A 14,778-nucleotide genomic window follows, 5' to 3' on the forward strand; every position below is an offset into this window, starting at 1 on the left:
ACGAGACATGCCGCCTGTAAGGCGATATTACAATATTTCGGACAAAGACACTGCTGTTAACGGCCAGGTACGGTGAGAGAATGTGAGTAAAGAGCCTTTTCCAAGGACTCAACTATGCGGCAAGCGCGAGGCTCGAAACCAGGACCTTCCGATCCGAAAGAGAGTGTCATACCACTAGACCACATAGCCGCTACTTGACTGCAAGTAGACAATGCCAGTTGTAAAGAGAGTCTGAGCGATATCTGTTATGGAAAATGAGAAGTTACCCGAACAGAGCCTCAATCACATTATGTCGATGTAGGTAGCGGAAGTAGGTAGAGGGAAGAGAGAGAGAGAGAGAAAAAAGGAATATGGTGGAGGCTGTGCAGCCTAAATTTAGTGTTGTGAAACAAATATTATAAATAAAGCTAATATAATCATCAATGGACTTTGTGTTATATGTGTAGTCATATTGTTGTACATGAATTAAAGTTAATTCTCTTCAATATCTTTTGTTTTGGGATTGACACCAGTGCATCGAGACCAACGAGTTAAGTGAGAGCGTATTGTCTTTCATCACGGCTAATTATTTGTCACCCTTCGCCTCAAAACGGTATTAAGTCGGGATGGTAAAGATGTTGAAAATTGAATTTATAGCCAGAAATATCAGACTTGTGTTGAGTTTGTGTGATTTATTGAGGAGAATGGATACCATAGTTTAGGGTGCTAATGCCAACAATTTATATTTTTGACCAATTTAACATTTAATTCGGCTTTTAAGCATTTGGTTCGTTCCGACATAATACCGTTTTGAGACGATAGGTCACATTTTGACTCTTAAAAATCTTGAGAACAAAAAAGTGCAAGTTAATCCAATCTGAATAAGATGTCGACTTGCATCAAAGCTGCTTTTGCGTGGCCAAATCTATACAGGGTTTCTGTTTCAATCAAATTGCTCAGTCTGTGGTGGACTAAGAACAATATTATTTACAATAACTGGTTTGAGTTTACCATATATGTGAACCTCCGCCTCAAAACGGTATTATGTCGGGATGATTCAGACCCCAAAAGTGATTTTAGAGATAGATTGATGAGAAATTTGAGCTTAGAAGTTTTTGCAATGCAAGAAATAGTCTTTATACTCCACCAGAACGCACAGAAATTAAACCCCAGTTGGATATCTGTGGCTATGAATTCAATTTCCCTTACCGAGTGGATCCCGACATAATACCGCTTCGATACGGTGGGGCACATATGTGTTAAATGTAATAGTGGACGGGAAACTCAACCTCGGTTAATTGCAACTTTGGTTAACTCATTCAATCCTAGAGATTTTTGCTAATTTTTAAAATTGTAAAAAAATGTATTAAAAATGAGCATGTGCATAGACAGTTTTATTCAACTACCATTAACATGTAAAAACTAAAAACATTAGCTTTGATATAATTTGTCCCCTACTCCATAATTTGTCTCGTAAAGTAAAAGTAACCTGGGTAAACTACGGATATAGTCGTTGTTTGGGTTGAGTGAGTTAATCGCAATATGTTCGATGATCCCAAGGTGTTGTGATAATCCGGACTAGACTGTAGCTTCTTTTTTAGATTCCCAGTCGCGGCAGGCTGGTCTAATTTAACCAATTCTAATCTCATCATCTGGACTATAATATGTGACCCACCGTATCGAAGCGGTATATGTCGGGATCCACTCGGTAAGGGAAATTCAATTCATAGCCACAAATATCCAACTTGGGTTTAATTTCTCTACGTTATGCTGTAGTATAAAGACTATTTCTTGCATTGCAAAAACTTCTAAGCTCCAATTTCTCATCAATCTATCTCTAAAATCACTTTTTGGGGTCTGAATCATCCCGACATAATACCGTTTTGAGGCGGAGGGTCACATATGTGATCCATCGTCTCAAAACGGTAGTAGTATCGAATGGCTACACCTCTATTTTGAATCTTTTAATCCATTCTTCACATTCTTTTCCTGCCTTATAGGCTGTCTCGTAGCCTCCTGATAGGCTTGTCACTGGGCAGTGGATGACGATGTGGTCCATTGTCTCAGGGCCTCCTTGGCAATGACGGCATGCATCTGATTCTCTCAGATTCCATCTATGCATGTTAGCTGCGGTTCTGCCATCAATCAAAACGGTATTATGTCGGAACGAACCAAATGCTTAAAAGCCGAATTAAATGTTAAATTGGTCAAAAATATAAAATTGTTGGCATTAGCACCCTAAACTATGGTATCCATTCTCCTCAAAAAATCACACAAACTCAACACAAGTCTGAGATTTCTGGCTATAAATTCAATTTTTAACATCTTAACCATCCCGACTTAATGCCGTTTTGAGGCGAAGGGACACATATTATGGTCATTCCGACATAATAGAAAATTAAAGATTACGTTACGAGAGAGTTTTTCGCTTTCGGATCGGGTCTTGGGTTCGAGCCTCGCTCGGCGCATAGTTGGGTCCTTGGAAAATGCGCCTTATTCACATTCACTCACCGTACCCAGGTGTAAAATGAGTACATAACCGTTGATAGCGTTGTCTCTGTAAGAAAAAAAAGGAATATCGCCTAACTGGCGTGTTGTGTCCTACATATTAAATGTTGCTGTTGCCCCCCCCCCACCATTAAAGCGATTTGAGCACGTTAAGTGGATATTGTCCTATATAAAAGCTTTAGTTTGTTTCACAATACTCAAGTTTTGTTGTTCCCCGAACTGCGCGTGTCTCTCTCTCTCTCTCTCTCTCTCTCTCTCTCTCTCTCTCTCTCTCTCTCTCTCTCTCTCTCTCTCTCTCTCTCTCTCTCTCTCTCTCAATCTCTCTCTCTCAATCTCTCTCATTCGCTTCTTTTTCAGTCTCTATTTCCAGACCTCTATTTTTGCCTACCCCACCCCCCTCCCGTTTATTTTTATTCCTTCTTTATTTACTATCTGTTTCGTTCTCTCACCTTTTTTCCTCTCCCTCTCAGTCTATTATATATCTATCTATCTATCTATCTATCTATCTATCTATCTATCTATCTATCTATCTATCTATTTATCCATCTATCTATCCATCCATCTATCTATCTATCTATCTATCTATCTATCTATCTATCTATCTATCTATCTATCTATCTATCTATCTATCTATCTATCTATATCTATCTATCTATCGATCGATCAGGCGCTGGCTTCCGGCGACAACAGACGTGTTGTGAATATTTACCTATTTTCTACACATATTTTTATTCATTTATCATTCAATCGTCGGAATTTAAGCCTAATTTTTATTCAAAATGGATGTGAAGTATATATTGTTCCTGATTTTTATATTTATTAGTATATTTATAAGCATAAATGGTGTTTTAGCCTGTGATTTTACTGCCAAAATAAGCCTATCGATAACTTATACTTCAGAGACTCTCCGATCCCTCCAACCCGTGTCACACCCACCACCCACTATTGACACATCGTTTATTAAAGTAAGAAAGAGGGGGAGAAAGGGAGGAATAAAAACAAAATTTAACAGACGGCCTTTTCGTCCATTTTTACCCTGTGTAGTGACAGGTAATGTAAGATCACTGAAAAATAAAATTGATGAACTGTTTTCACTGTGTCGTTTTAATAGTGACTATCGTCAAGCCTCCATAATAGCGTTAACAGAGACTTGGCTATCTCCTCACATACCATCATCATGTTTTAATATTGAACAATATTCACTATTTCGAGGAGATCGGACTAATGTAAATAAACGAACTGGGGGTGGGGTGTGCACATATATTAACAACAAATGGTGCCACCCCAATAACTGTCAGATAAAAAAAATGTATTGTGACGATTATATTGAATTTATTACTGTTTCGTCACGACCATATTACCTACCCCGGGAATATACTCATGTCATCATCGTCAACGTCTACATTCCACCATCATCAGACAACACCACAGCGAAAAATATTTTGAGGAAAGAAATACAGGACATTCAAATTAAGTCACCCGATGCCGTATTGATGGTCACTGGCGATTTTAACCAATGTAACGATTTTACTCTCCCGGGACTTCATCAATACGTGGACTGCGAGACAAGGGACAAAAAAACATTAGATTTATTCCTGTGTAATATTAAAAATAGTTATAAATGTTTACCCCGCGCCCCATTAGGTTTATCTGACCACTGCATGCTCTTGCTACTCCCCACCTACCGCCCTGTTTTTAAACGTGTAAAACCAGTAAAGAAAAGTGTACAGATCTGGAACGGAAGTGTGTGTGAAGATTTGCGTGGTTGTTTTGAATGCACTGACTGGAATGTTTTTATCGAATCATGTGATAGTGTGGATGAGCTGAATGACTGTGTGAGTGAGTATTTAAAATTCTGTGAACAGCTAGTGTCTTGTAAAAAAGAAATAAAATATTATCCTAACAATAAGCCTTGGATAACAAAAGATCTAAAACTTTTATTGAACCAAAAGAAAACTCTCTATACTAGTGGAAACAAAAAAGATCTGAAAACAAAACAAAAAGAGATAAAGAGGGTAATATCTAGTTGTAGAGACAAGTACAAAAATAAAATTGAAAAATGCTTTTCTTCTGGGGATATACGGGACACGTGGCGGGGGCTTAAAACTGCTGTTAACTATAATCCAAAGCCCACGATTATATCAGAAGATATCGAAATTGAAACTTTAAATAAATTTTATTCACGTTTCGACACAGCAAACAAATTTGATATTGAAAATGAAAAACATAAATTAGACAGGGCTTTGGAAGATGAAATGGCTGTTGAGGTCAGTGAAGAGGAAACGAGATTCGTATTTTCGAAACTAAACGAGAGGAAGGCTGCTGGGCCGGATGGATTGAAAGGAAAACTATTAAAAGAATGTGCCCACCAGCTTTCCCCATTTATACACATATTTTTAACTGGTCCCTCCAATGCGTTTCAATCCCTGAAATTTGGAAAACTTCGAAAATTATTCCTGTTCCAAAAAAAGAAAACTTGAAACTATGAACGATCTCAGACCTGTTGCACTGACTTCAATAGTCATGAAATCTTTAGAAAAACTTGTTCTTATTAAAATTAGGAATCAGTTTATGCCATTGAGTGATAGTCATCAATTTGCTTACAAACCAGGACGTGGCGTAGAGGATGCCATTTTGCTGTTTACAAACAACATCTACAGGCATCTAGATCACGCTAGGAGCTATTGCAGATTGCTTTTTGCAGATTTTTCTTCAGCGTTCAATACAATGCAACCCCAGTTGGTTGTTCAAAAATTGACTAGTCTGAATTTAAACAAGTATATAATTGCTTGGGTGCTCGAATTTCTTACGGAGAGAGCACAATATGTTCAATTAGGGCAAAACAAATCTTCCTGTATAACTACAAATACTGGCGCTCCTCAAGGTTGTGTATTGTCCCCTGTATTATTCACAATATACACGAATGACTGTAGAAGTCAAAACCTGAGTGTACCTTTAATAAAGTTTGCAGATGACACCGCTCTTCAAGGCCTCATAACAAATGGCAACGAAGTGGCTTATAGGCAAGAAATTGATAGATTTGTGTCTTGGTGTGATGCCCACCACCTAGAGCTTAACATAAGCAAGACAAAGGAGCTAGTGATTGACTTTAGGAGAGTGAAGGAACCGATAGAACCGTTAAAATTAAAGGACCAATTCGTCCAGCGAGTTCCTCACTACAAATACCTTGGTGTAACGATTGATGACAGGCTCAAGTGGGATGAACACTTGAAAATAATTAGGCATAAGATGTGCAGACGTACATATTTTTTATCAAAACTCTCTCAGTTTAGAATAGATAAAACCCTCTGCACATTATTTTATAGAGCAGTAATCGAAAGTGTTTTGTCATTTTGTATAACAGCTTGGGGAGGCAATTGCTTAGCAGTGGAAAGGAACAAAATAAATTCAAATATTAAAAAAATCCATTAAACGCTATATAAATGATGTTGACGATGTAGATCTTTTATACGAGAAATTTTGTATAAATAAAATAACTAAAATATTAAATGACCAGTATCATCCACTAAGACCATCAATTATTATGTCAGAAAGAAGTGGTCGCCCTTTCTCTATTTCAACGAAAACAGAGAGACACCGAAAATCTTTTCTGCCGTCCAGTATTAGGCTGTATAACAACAAGCAATAATCATTTTATATAATTATTTCTCATTTTTACTTTTTAAAAATATAAATATTAATTTATTAATTTATTTGTTTTGCAATCTTTTCAATTTTCAATTTATAGTGACAGTTTTAACTATTTTACAGTGTTGAAATTATTCATATTATAAAGCGCAGCTCTGGTTATAGAGCTGCTCCTTTTTTATATATATACATCCTATTTCCATTGTATTTTTATCTTATGTGTAAATTATAACACGTCTGTACAAAAAATTTCCTTTTTGGGATGCAATAAAGTATTATTATTATTATTATTATTATTGTTTAGATTCGCGTAACGTAATCGTCAACTCGAGATTACCGTTTGAAGACGATAGTTAATGATTGTGTCTGTCGCTTTTCTTTAATAATATCTTCCAAGTTATATAAAAAACAATTTATGGATTTCTGATACAGTTATATATTGATGAAATAGATAGATAGGAACATTTACAGATGGAAACACACACACACACACACAAACACACACACACACAGACATAGACACACATTCAGAGAGAGAGAGAGAGAGAGAGAGAGAGAGAGATAGCGAGAGAGAGAGAGCGAGAGAGAACTTTGGAATACACACATATATATATATGTATATATATATATATATATATATATATATATGTGTGTGTGTGTGTGTGTGTGTGTGTGTCTGTATATGTTTGTGTGTGTGTGTGTGTGAGTGTGATTAGAAGTGGTTATCCTTTTGAGGGACTACTGTACTGTACTTGTTAAAAAGAAATACACATTTTTATACACATTTTTTATTAAAAAGTTGAGCTTTATATAGCGCATTATCCACTAAACGTGCTCAAAGTGCTTTACAGGGGATCTCTAGCCAGCAGCAACAATTAACAATTAGGACGGGACATGACGCCTGTTAAGCGATATTATATTTTTTTCGACAGAGACAAAGCTGTTAACGGCCAGGTACTCCTTTTACACCTGAGAATGATGAGAGAATGTGAGTAAAGATCCTTTTCCAAGGACTCAATTATGCGCCGAGCAAGGCTCGAACTCAGGACCTTCCGATCCGAAAGCGAGTGTCATACCGCAAGACCACATAGCCGCACTAAATAGGCAAGACATATAAACAATTTTTCTGCAAGATTGTCACTCATGTGTATGACCTGTATAAACATGAACTTTAACATTTCAGATCTCTAAGATGACGACAATGGTAGATGCCAACAGCACAGACATCTTGGAACCGGAGACGTCAGTGGATACAGATTCCTCACACAATGAAATTTACTGGTTTTGGTACCACATGCCTTATCAAATTACAGTTTTTGCATTCCGGACTGTCATTACCCTCGTGATAGCAGGGTTTGGGGTCTTCAGTAATATCGTCAACATGATAATCTTCTATCGCCAGGGTTTTCTAGCAGATCCTTGCACACCAAGTTTTGTAGGCTTAGCTTTCGCAGATTTTGTCTCAAGTTGTCTGGGATTCGTTGGAACGTTAATGGTTTATCCAAATTCCTGGGTGGCGTTGTATCCTTGTGAAAACCATTACGTTGGCGACCTTTGGTATATCATGTTTTTTGTTGAGAAACCACGTGATACATTTATTCAGATTACTAGTATGGTGACGGTATATTTGTCGTTAGAGAGAATGGTTAGCATCGCTTTCCCATTTCATGTCAAACGAATATTTTCACCCAAACGTTCATACATTGTCATAAGTATTATTTTTGTGGTAACGTTTATTCTCAAATACCCAGATTATTTGTATTTTCGACTGGGCAAGACAAAGAACCAATATGGAGACTACTGGTGGAACTGGATAGTAAACGGAATTGTGTCGGCAGAACTTAGGGACCAGGCAGCTTTCGTGAATAATGTAATCATACGTAGCCTCGCTGTAGTACTCACTTTAGTCTTCAACGGAACAACCAGTGCAAAATTAAGAACAGCTGGAAAATTTAGGAAAAAAATAGCAACGTCAAAAACGAAAGGAACTGCAACGGAGGATGAGAAGAAAGAAAGTTCTGGACAAAAGAGTAATAAAGAGGCCAAAGTAATTAGAATGATGATTGCTGTATGTGCCTTATTTGTGGTTTGTTATACTCCAAAGACCGTGTATTACGTACTCAGATACGTTCCAAATTCCATGTTTACAATGTCTGAGTTTTTTCAACATTGGTACGACATTTTCATGACCTTTATGGAATATCTCAACTCCAGCGTCAACATCTTCATTTACTACACTCTGAGCTCAAAATATAAAAAGGATGTGATCCATCTTTTTAAGTGTAGAGACTATTGACAATTTGATAAGGATAGCAAATGTTCTAGATTACATATCGTATGAATCATATCTACATCTGTTTTAATATTAGCTTTTGATTTGTATTTCTCAGGATAACGTAGGGATTTTGTGAAAATTACATTAAAGATTTTTAAAAATCCCAAAATCAACATGTCTCGACTATCCAGTCGAGGTAGTCGAATATTTTTGTGGTGGATTTTTTTTCTCGTATTTTTCTTTCCTGTTTTGTCTGCCACAGTTTCATATACATCTTTTCAGATCTTGGACATCAATAATAATCACATAGTCCATTCCGACATAACACCGTTCAATACGAGTGGTCTCAATAATTGTGGTGAAGAAGTATAAAATTGAAACTGTGGAAGCTTGGAACCTTGATTCTGTGTTGTTCTATTCAAACGATCTTTTATTTCCGTTCCAGAACTGAACCAACAAGACAATGACAGACCACAATTCATCAGCAGTAGTCATCGACACAGGCGACGAGACAGACTCCGACAACTCTGAATACGTCAATTACTGGGTCCAATTTTACAAAACCTACTGGTACTTGTACGACATACCCTATAAAATGTTTACGTATCTCATGAGCTCCTTTATCACCATGCCATTATCGTGTTTCGGCGCTACCACAAACATCATCAACTTCATCATCATCTTTCGCCTCGGTTTTCTAGCTGAATCCTGTACACCGAGTCTCCTAGGCTTAACCGTGACGGATTTCATTTTCACTCTTCTCGGTTTTGTCAATGTTTCCATGAATGCAAGAAATGCTTGGTCAAAGTTGTATCCCTGTGGGAACACGTACCATGGAGATCTTTGGTTTTTGAGTTATTTTATGAGAGTGCCACAGGGGACATTGGCTCAGATTGCAATCTGGGTCAAGGTTTATCTCTCGTTTGAGACAATGATTAGGGTACTATTACCATCCCATGCCAGATATGTTTTTACTACCAAACGCTCTTACGTAATCATTGGAATCATTTATTTACTCACTTTTCTATTTCAAGCACCTTATTTGTTATACGAGAAGATGGAAAGCGTTGATGATGGAAAAGGAGGTACTTATTTTTGGTACTATAAATCCGAACTAATTTCAGATAAACTAAAAAGCGACGCTGAGTTTCTCAATAACTGCATCTTCCGCACCATGGCTGTTGGTTTCGTCATCATCTTCAATTGTGCTGTATTGATTAAGATGAGAATGTCAGGACGAGTTAAAGAAACAAATAAACTCGGAGTTACGAATGGAAAGGTGAAAGATACAACACAAACATCAGGGACATCTTCAAAAGGACATACTCTTTCCAAAGACTTGAAATTGGTTTGGATGGTTTTTGCTTTATCTGGAATGCTTTTGATTTGTTATGTACCCAGCGTTATGTATTATTTGATCATCTATATTCCTTCAGAATACCACGTACCCCCGTACGCCACTGACTTTATGACGCATGTCATGAAATTTTTAGATTTCATCCACGCCAGTTTTAACATGGTGATTTTTTACAAGACGAACGCTTTGTTTAAAAAAGAGTTGCGCCAAATCTGTGACTACAAGTGTTTGAAATAGATGCCTGATTTTTAAATGAGACGAAGTAGACGAGTACGTGAAATTGAGTAACAGGAAACAAAAGTATGACGTCAAAAATGGTTCCAATCTCACTGGAAGTGTAAAACCACACTTCGAACAGACACATGTCTTGTGTAATTGATCTTATGGCTTTTGGAGTGATGACATCTTTGGTCTAGTCTAAACATATGTTGGTCGTCAAAAAAATCATCCATCCCGTCATCCAAAGACTATGTCTATGCTAAAATAGCTTTTCCACCTGATATGTAACCTATTCATTATTAGTCCTCCCAGGGATGGTTGCATAACGCATTTAAGGTTTTCAGAGTCGGAAAAGATGAAGGTGTGACGTCGTAGACTCATAGTCTGATCGTAGCCATCGTTAACTGATGGCCCGACACAAGAGCCCACTGGGACTTATAGTTTAAGGTTCTTTTTTGTTAAGATTTTTGCACCATCTAGTGAGTTATCGTTAGTAGAGCTCAAGGAAACAAGTTATCCCATTGGTTGACCTATTGAAAACAATTCACGATTTGTTTTCTTTTGCGCCAAAAGACTTGTCTTTTGACGTCATTTTTTTTTGGTCAATGTCAGGCAATAAGTTCACAATGGCTACGGTCTGACACTGATTTTAAAAATACGCCAAAATACAAGGCAGCCGCTACCAAAAGAAAATAATTCGTTGCTGCTTGTAGTGCTCAAGGAAACAAATGATTCCATTGGTTAAACTGTTGAATCCAATTCACCATTTGTTTTGTTCTGTGTATTTTATTTTGACATTGTCGGTACCAGACAAGAAAAGGCTGCGACTGGAGACAAAAGAAAACATAAACTTCTCAAGAACTGGGTTTATTTAAATTTCCTTATTAAATGTTCTAAATTATCTTGAATTGACAATATTGTTGGATTCTGTGTGGCAGTTGTTTTGTTTTGCAATTTTGACTGAACACAATCATGGGCTAATTTAACATTATTGTCATGGACATTATTTTGCGTTGCTATGAGACTATTTCCATAGCAACAGCGGGCCACCATAACAACTTGGCTTATCAAACCAGGCGATAAGTAAACATAAGTTATAATCACCTTGTTAAGCTTGCGACACTGTAAGATCCAGTGCTAATAAACTGAAAATGATAATCTTCTTCTTCTTCTTCTTCTTCTTCTTCTTCTTCTTCTTCTTCTTCTTCTTCTTTCTTCTTCTTCTTCTTCTTCTTCTTCTTCTTCTTCTTCTCTTCTTCTTCTTCTTCTTCTTCTTCTTCTCTTCTTCTTCTTCTCTCTTCCTCTCCTCCTCCTTCTTCCTATTCTTCTTCTTCTTCTTCTTCTTCTTCTTCTTCTTCTTCTTCTTCTTCTTCTTCTTTTTCTTCTTCTTCTTCTTCTTCTTCGTCTTCTTCTTCTTCTTCTTCTTCTTCTTCTCCTTTTTCAGTTGATTCAATACGACGCATAGTCAACTTAACTTGAGCATGTATATGTCCTCAAATGGATTTTATACCAACAGCAAAACTTAACATTTAGGACGAGACATGATGCCTATTAGGTGATATTACAAACATTTTTTCCAGAGACAAACCGTCCGGTACCCATTTTACACCCGAGTACGGTGAGAGAATGTGAGTAAAGAGCCTTTTTCAAAGACTCAACTACCCGGTCCGAAGACTACATATATAAAGTCGCACGACTAAACGTGTGGGAAGCAATCTACCATATGTCCTAACCCTAACAGGGCCAGGAGGCACATACGTAAAAATAGTCCTTCAGAACCATTAGACCTACGGAACCGGGATCTATCCCGGTTTCCATTAAGTAAAACGGACAATAGTGATTTTCTGCCATCCTTTGGATAGGATGCTAGTCTATCGAAAATTACTTTCCGTCAGATCCAACAAGACCCAGCTACCCAATCACTGTTGGGTGGATAGTTTTGGGGGTGGGGGACAGAGGGAGATCAGAAAAAATTCCGGTTTCACCAGGGCTGTCAGATTAATTTCAGACATTCTGCCAACTGGATTTTTAAAAATCTGCCAATTACCACAAAAATATGCCAAACCGTACTATTTATAGTACCACCTTTGAAAACTCATCAGTTTTGTTAAACAAAAAAATTCGCAAGGCCGATGTCATATTTTTTTTTTCATTTCCCAAGTTTAAAATAAATCACTAATACATAAAAATTGCCATGGAAAACGTGGAGTAGACCTATACATTCATTCCTAGGCCTCGGAAGATAAAATCTGCCAAATATCTGCCAAACTGCCAAACCTATTTTTCTCTGCCAGGCGACTTCAAATTCTGCCAAAAAAAGGACATTTGGCAGAAAATCTGCCAAATTGGCAACCCTGCCAATTCACCCCGGATGAATCTCGATCCCATTTTCCTGGAGCTGCTGACTTGTGCGGTTATGTGGTCTAGTGGTATGACACTCGCTTTAGGATCGGAAGGTCCTGGGTTCGAGCCTCGCTCTGTTCATAGTTGAGTCCTTGGAAAAGGCTCTTTACTCACATTCTCTCACCGTACTCAGGTGTAAAATGAGTACCTGGCCGTTAACAGCGTTGTCTCTGTCCCCAAAAAATGTTGTAGTATCGCATGACAGACGTCACGTCTCGTCCTACATGTTATGTGTTACTACAAGATATGAAGTGAGTAGAAAAGTGCCAGAAGACAATAGAGAATAAAATTTTTTTTCGCGGCGGTGGTGGGGTTTGAACCTGCGACCTTATTGGTACGACAACTCCGCCTGGCAGGTGAGAGCGTGGCTCTACCGTGTGAGCTATCCACGAACACAAAAATATTCGTTTCAAACCCAAAGTCATTTCTAGATCCCTCTCTCACCCACTTCTTGAGATCGCCGATTCGTTCACCACCATCGCGAAGTAATTTTGACCAGCAGTTAAGCTTAATAGCCAATATTCTCATCACAAACATATAACATAGAAACGATTGAGACATTGAGTATGCTCCGGTGTATGGGGTGAATTTTTAATTCAGAAAAGTGAGTGGAGCAGGCACTTATGTTGGTAACAACAAGATATGAAGTGAGTAGAAAAGTGCCAGAAGACAATAGAGAATAAAAATTTTTTTTTTCGCGGCGGTGGTGGGGTTTGAACCTGCGACCTTATTGGTACGACAACTCCGCCTGGCAGGTGAGAGCGTGGCTCTACCGTGTGAGCTATCCACGAACACAAAAATATTCGTTTCAAACCCAAAGTCATTTCTAGATCCCTCTCTCACCCACTTCTTGAGATCGCCGATTCGTTCACCACTATCGCGAAGTAATTTTGACCAGCAGTTAAGCTTAATAGCCAATATTCTCATCACAAACATACAACATAGAAACGATTGAGACATTGAGTATGCTCCGGTGTATGGGGTGAATTTTTAATTCAGAAAAGTGAGTGGAGCAGGCACTTATGTTGGTAACAACAAGATATGAAGTGAGTAGAAAAGTGCCAGAAGACAATAGAGAATAAAAAATTTTTTCGCGGCGGTGGTGGGGTTTGAACCTGCGACCTTATTGGTACGACAACTACGCCTGGCAGGTGAGAGCGTGGCTCTACCGTGTGAGCTATCCACGAACACAAAAATATTCGTTTCAAACCAAAAGTCATTTCTAGATCCCTCTCTCACCCACTTCTTGAGATCGCCGATTCGTTCACCACCATCGCGAAGTAATTTTGACCAGCAGTTAAGCTTAATAGCCAATATTCTCATCACAAACATATAACATAGAAACGATTGAGACATGGAGTATGCTCCGGTGTATGGGGTGAATTTTTAATTCAGAAAAGTGAGTGGAGCAGGCACTTATGTTGGTAACAACAAGATATGAAGTGAGTAGAAAAGTGCCAGAAGACAATAGAGAATAAATTTATTTTTTTTGTTATGTGTTACTGTTGGCCAGGGCCACCTCGTAAAGCGCTTTGGCCACGTTTAGTGGATATTGCGCTATATAAAAGATCAAGTTTTTAAAATCAAAAGATTCCCAAATTTTTAGGATATAAAAATTGTAGTCGCCATAGTTACCCTTTAAAATCAACAATATTATATTCACACAAGGATTAAATGACACTTCAAAATCCTTAAAACCATTCTAGTCTGACATCACCTGTTATTTTCAATAATTTTTAATAACTTAGAGATGCTCATGAAGTCAGGACACGGGAGCCAAAATAGCGTAATTCTGCGAATTTTCAGTAAAATCGGACATGTCTGCTTTGCATATGAGCGAGTACTCTACAAAATGGTCTACCGGGACCCCTCTACCCCCCCCCCCTTTTTTTCCCATAAGTTCTAAACCCAACTTTAATACTTAACATATAGAAGGAGACACGACGAATATAAGGCGATATTACCAAGATAATGCTGTTAGCGTCAGTACTGGAGCTCATTCTACGCTAGCCTGGGGTGAGACCGTGGCCTTCGTAAAGTTATGGCCTGAAACTGACCCTGGTCTTCGTAAAGTTATGGCCTGACACTGACCGTGGCTTTCGTAAAGTTATGGCCTGATACTGACCGTGGCCTTCGTAAAGTTATGGACTGATACTGACAAAAAATTACGTCAAAATGTCAGTCTTTGCCACAAAAGAAAACAAATCGTGAGTTGTATTCATTAGTTCAACCAATAAAATAACTTGTTTCCATGAGCTCTACTAACGACATTTCATTAGGCGGGGCAAAAACCAAATAATGACGCTAAACTGCCAGTCCTTTTGGATTTCAGTATCAGGCTATAACATAACGATGGCTACGGTGAGACAGTATGAGTGTGAGCGTAGCC

At 38.0% G+C, this 14,778-nt stretch overlaps 3 protein-coding genes across 16 annotated transcripts in view; 2 read left to right on the forward strand and 1 right to left on the reverse strand.

Moving 5' to 3' along the window:
• Positions 1-10,894, forward strand: part of LOC144960466 (uncharacterized) — a 16,268-nt gene extending 5,374 nt beyond the window's left edge. For both annotated transcript variants that reach the window (XM_078893578.1, XM_078893577.1), the window contains exon 2: positions 8,856-10,894. In XM_078893578.1, the coding sequence (XP_078749704.1) occupies positions 8,874-10,004 (1,131 nt within the window). In that variant the 5' untranslated portion in view covers positions 8,856-8,873 and the 3' untranslated portion in view covers positions 10,005-10,894. The remainder of the gene's footprint in view (positions 1-8,855) is intronic.
• The window catches only part of LOC144960467 (uncharacterized), a 16,112-nt gene extending 5,218 nt beyond the window's left edge, over positions 1-10,894 (forward strand). The window contains exon 2 of the mRNA XM_078893579.1: positions 7,319-10,894. Within this exon, the coding sequence (XP_078749705.1) occupies positions 7,328-8,431 (1,104 nt within the window). The 5' untranslated portion in view covers positions 7,319-7,327 and the 3' untranslated portion in view covers positions 8,432-10,894. The remainder of the gene's footprint in view (positions 1-7,318) is intronic.
• Positions 1-14,778, reverse strand: part of LOC144960623 (uncharacterized) — a 116,956-nt gene that overhangs the window by 42,733 nt on the left and 59,445 nt on the right. The gene's annotated exons all lie outside the window — the stretch shown is intronic.

Source organism: Berghia stephanieae, chromosome 15, assembly GCF_034508935.2.
Source record: "Berghia stephanieae isolate SIO BIC M18660-M18661 chromosome 15, UCSD_Bste_1.3, whole genome shotgun sequence".
Taxonomy (NCBI): domain Eukaryota; kingdom Metazoa; phylum Mollusca; class Gastropoda; order Nudibranchia; family Aeolidiidae; genus Berghia; species Berghia stephanieae.